The sequence below is a fragment of the Empidonax traillii genome, unplaced genomic scaffold (genome assembly GCF_003031625.1).
Source record: "Empidonax traillii isolate 1590-97213 ecotype Southwest subspecies unplaced genomic scaffold, ASM303162v1 scaffold250:size724861, whole genome shotgun sequence".
NCBI classification, from domain to species: domain Eukaryota; kingdom Metazoa; phylum Chordata; class Aves; order Passeriformes; family Tyrannidae; genus Empidonax; species Empidonax traillii.
In genome coordinates, this window is record NW_020955443.1 from 626,989 (window position 1) to 631,496 (window position 4,508).

Sequence of the window (4,508 nt, forward strand, 5' to 3'; positions counted from 1 at the left end):
TTTTTTTTTTTTTTTTTTTTTTTTTTTTTTTTTTTTTTTTTTTTTGTCTCTTTCCTCGGATTTTTTTTCTGGTGACATGCACAAATTGGAAGGAATGAAACCTGGCTTTTGGGCAGGAGTAGTGAAAAAAATTATGCTTGCTCTGAAGAACAACTGAGAAAATACACTTTGAATAGTTCTCCATAATTTTTTACATTTAAGTACTAGAACTGTAACTTTAAAGTTTTGCCTGGTATGTGCTCAGAGCCCTGTGTAGTGTCATACATCAGAAAACTCAGATAGTTCCATCCAGCAGCCTCTAATAATACCCTTAAACTAGAAATGAATCACATTAGGGAAATCAAGTGATCAAGAGGGTAGCAGAAAGCCTCCTAGGCAAGGTGAACCTCTCATCTGATATATCATTGCAGCTGAATTGTTCCCACATTTCAGAGCTGCGGGAGAGATCATATATCAAATGTGGACTATGTGTTTTCAGAAGAGGCACTTAGGTTTTTTCTTGGCTTCTTGTCCAACCTCCTTAAATCAAAGGATCATTATTGTTTGTCATTTTGTCATAGCATGGCTGTCCTGTTTCAATTCATGTAATAACAAACTGTTCGGGGCCTCAGATTTTATTGCACTGTTTAAAGGTGGTTTATACTAGAAGTTTATCTCATATAGTAACAGATATTCCGTAGGTTATTTATTATGATTGAAACTCCCTGTAAAGTTCAGGAGCATTCAAATTTTTAAAGGGATTACATGGTAGGATGCAAAAGGCATTCAGTGAGCATCTGACTCTCCTATTCTTGCATGAATATTGTAAGAGACCTTGAGCACAGGTGGATAAGAAACAATCTGCATTAAAAAGAATCCTGGCAGTCACAGGTTGTTTAAATTAGTCATATTCTCCAAACTTAGGTTTCAGGAACAGTTAAGAGTCTTGCCCATAATCCCAGTTCAGCTTCTCCCCTCAATTTAGTCTCCCTAAGTAGCACAGACTTCACCAACAGAGGAGAGGTTTCCTATGGGAAAACCAAACTTACTGAAACTTTCTCATGCACTTGCCCAAGTTAATCATCGCTCATTGCTCTGAGACTTCAGATTTTCTTTGCATTAACTGCTGACATTCACACATCAAGACCTTAACTCAGTGTCTATGTCAGCAGATAAACTGAACGTTTAACATTGGGGAAGGTCACATTTCCCTTAACAAGGGCCATTACTTTGCTGGGACTGCCCATATTTGACAGCCTTAGAAGTTGCATCAGCCCTACCAAATGCTGTTCGTTATTTATGTTTTCCACTTACCTCAAAATGATTGCACTTTTTGTACACAACAAACATTTTCTTTCCAGAATACATTAATCATTATTAATTTTGTAACTCTATAGAATCTTAAGGGGACAGAAGAAAAATTTGTATTGGATACACTAGCAGGATGCACAGAATATAAATCCTTATTGGATGTAGTAGTCAATGCCTTTTATGCTGAGGATGGGAGATACTGCCTGCTTCCTGAGCGTAATCTCTATATAGGTAAGTTGTTTTTACAACATCAAATGTGTTTATCACAAAACTTTAAAAAATATCATTTTACTAGTGCAGATCTTAGTATATTATATATGTATGTAATATTATATATTACATTGGGAGCGTTGTCATTGTGCCTAATGCAGTAGGAAATACAGGACATTTAACAATTTTGTTATGATGTAAAGTCTAAACCCTGAAATTGTCATTTGTCATTTATTGTGGACTCTTACAGGTGGTAACTGGAATTTTACCTACGAGTCAGGTAAGATGCAGGTGGAAAAAGCATCACTGGCTGGAAGAAGCATCTTAGATGTTTAACCATCCCTTTAAAAAATGTTTTTCAGTGATTTCCCTTTATTCTCTTCTATGCAACCAATTACCTCTGCCGTTCAGACACAAAACTGTGTAACAAAGCTCTGTGCTGAGGAACAGCACATCTCACTGCAGGCAGATAGGATTGTTTCTGTCCATACATGTGTATCTTCATTACTGACCCTCACAATGACATAAATAGACTTCTCTCTGTCTCCACAAGTGAAATAAAGTGGTTTCCTTGTCTTAGTTACTTGGTTAAAATAAATTCCAATACAGCTATGCCTGATACTATGGGCTAGTTAATTAGGGTAGTTACTACTCCCAAAGTTATTTCAGACATTGGGAAGTGCATTAAAATTTAATTTAAAAAAAGACTTTTATGTTATGCATTTAATACACACATTCTGAAGTTGATTTATTAAGTCCCTAAATAAGCTGGAATCACAAATCACACTGGCATTGGTTCTCTAAGTCAGATATGTTCAGATGCTTTGTGGATATATTGAAAGGTCAATTTAATTCAAAGGGGTTGAAAAATACAGTAAACATACAAATATATCTACATTTTATGTTTTAAAAGCTACAGATTTTTTATGGCAATTCTGTTTGCTTCCATCACAATCTGGAAAGCTACAGAAATCTAAATCAAATAACAAACAAAAGGAAACCTAAACTGTCATGGATAAAATTATTAGTGTATTGAGTTTATCCTAAATGGTAATGCTTCATTGTCGCCATTTCTCCAGGGCCGTGTTTTTCATTGTCTGAGGCACATAAATTATATCTTTAAGCTGAGTGTTGCTATAATTGGATTGTCAGGACTGGTCCACTCAAAAGCCTCCATTAATCATAGGCAGAGGGGAGGCCCCAGAAAATTTTCCTTTATCAACAAGTTGAGAGTCTAAGGTCATTGGCTTACATTTTTTTAAGCTGCTTGTGATTCCCTTTGCCAAGCTGCATTGACACTTAAATGATCAAAGCTGCTTATGAAGGCTGTTGCTATGTGTGAGCAGATTTGAATTTAATAAAGCTTGTAGGAGATAAATGTATCTTCTCTTAAGACTGCTTAAATATGTTGCTATACCAGAGCACATGAGCCTGAAGCCTGACAATACACTCATTGGCTGCAGCACATTGGTCAGAATTGACTGATTTCACCGTTCCTGTTTGGTGGCAGCTCAAACACTGCAGTGCAAGTGAAGCCTGAGTGAACAAAGGCAGGCTGAGACAGGAGCCCCTCAACTTCACAGGCCTGCAGAAATTTCACAGTACCGGCTATGCCTCTTTCTGTAGAACAGAATCATAAATCATTTAGGTTGGAAAAGAACTCAAAGATCATCAAACCGTGTGCTTGTCAGAGAGGGGGGCAAGAATGAGGTTTGGAATTTCCCAATTTAAAAACTTGATTTTATTCCAGTTCAGAACAAAAACAAAGATTACAACACTTTAGGCAAAGTGGTCCCTTGGGAAAAACAGTAAAATAAAAACTAGAAATATGAAATTTTATGTTTAAAATTTTTGTTATGTATAAATAAACTGTGAATTTGTAACAGAAGAATAAGAGCCATCCTCTCTGAAAACATAAAAAATAGAGTATGTTGAAAAAATCACTATCAAAACTGTTAAAATTAAGGTGACAGTCTAAATCCCTGAGTATGCTGAGTCTAGGTTTATTAGAATTGCCTGCTGCATTCTAATTGTATGTATCTTTTGATAGTTATCTGTTATCTGGCTACTTTTCAACTAGAAGAGCTTGGTTTTCAGCACTTCAGCAGAATTGTGAAGTCCTTGGACACTGCAAAAATGCAAAAGGTAATGAAAGAACAATACATTTTAAAAATAATTGTCTCTTTATTGTGTTTGATTAATCAGATGACTTTTCTCAATTTTGAGAATAACTTAAAATGAGAAATGAGTGTGATTTTCTGTTTAAAATAAAAAGTTAAATTAGTAATTTGTTATCACAGCCTTCTTGAATTTCTATGCTTATGGGGTAATTCTCATATTCAGTCAAAGGTCAATTTAAAATATACTTTATGTAGCCTGAGAAAGTAGAATAATCACACAATTTACTCTTCATGTGATTTGCAATTGTTCCTCTAACTTGCACACTTACTCTTGCCTCTGCTCACATTCCTTCCTTGACTTGTAGGCAGGAGAAGTTTTTTCCATACACAATGAATCTAAATTGAAACCTGCAGTTCCTGCTGATTAGTGTTATTTTTTTTTCCACTGAACAACCCACTACCACTTTCATTATCTAGCCCATTGTGCTTCCATCACTTTCCCTCCTTTCCAAAAAACAATGGCTCACTTGGAGCTGTTAATGTACCAATTGCCCAAGTACAACATGGCAATTGTCAAAACAACTGCTGCCAAATAGAAAGCGGGACAACAAAGTTCTGCCTGCCTTTCCTTCTCTGAAGTCATGAATTTGGGGTTCACTCCACTATTTGTTTGCTAATTTTCATGAAATCTGTAGCAATATAAATATCCTCTGCTTCTCTTTCAAAATGGTTGAAAGTGCTAATTATCTTAAAAGCTATGTTGTAAAGAGGGGCAGAGGGATAAACTGAGTGGCAGTGCTTTCTCATAAGCCCTGTTTTCCTGGGAAAATGGGCTAAAAATTAAATTACTGGTGACACAGCATCCGTAACCTTTGATCATCCAGATGT

The 4,508-nt window shown here is 35.9% G+C and overlaps 1 protein-coding gene across 4 annotated transcripts in view; it reads left to right on the plus strand.

The window, feature by feature from the left end:
- Positions 1 to 4,508, plus strand: part of CFAP99 (cilia and flagella associated protein 99) — a 57,690-nt gene that overhangs the window by 13,288 nt on the left and 39,894 nt on the right. The window contains exons 3-4 of one of the 4 annotated variants that reach the window (XM_027889070.1): positions 1,377 to 1,521; positions 3,551 to 3,645. The exons of the other annotated variants lie outside the window; for them this stretch is intronic. Of the exons in view, the coding sequence (XP_027744871.1) occupies positions 1,377 to 1,521; positions 3,551 to 3,645 (240 nt within the window). The remainder of the gene's footprint in view (positions 1 to 1,376; positions 1,522 to 3,550; positions 3,646 to 4,508) is intronic. 4 annotated transcript variants of the gene reach the window in all.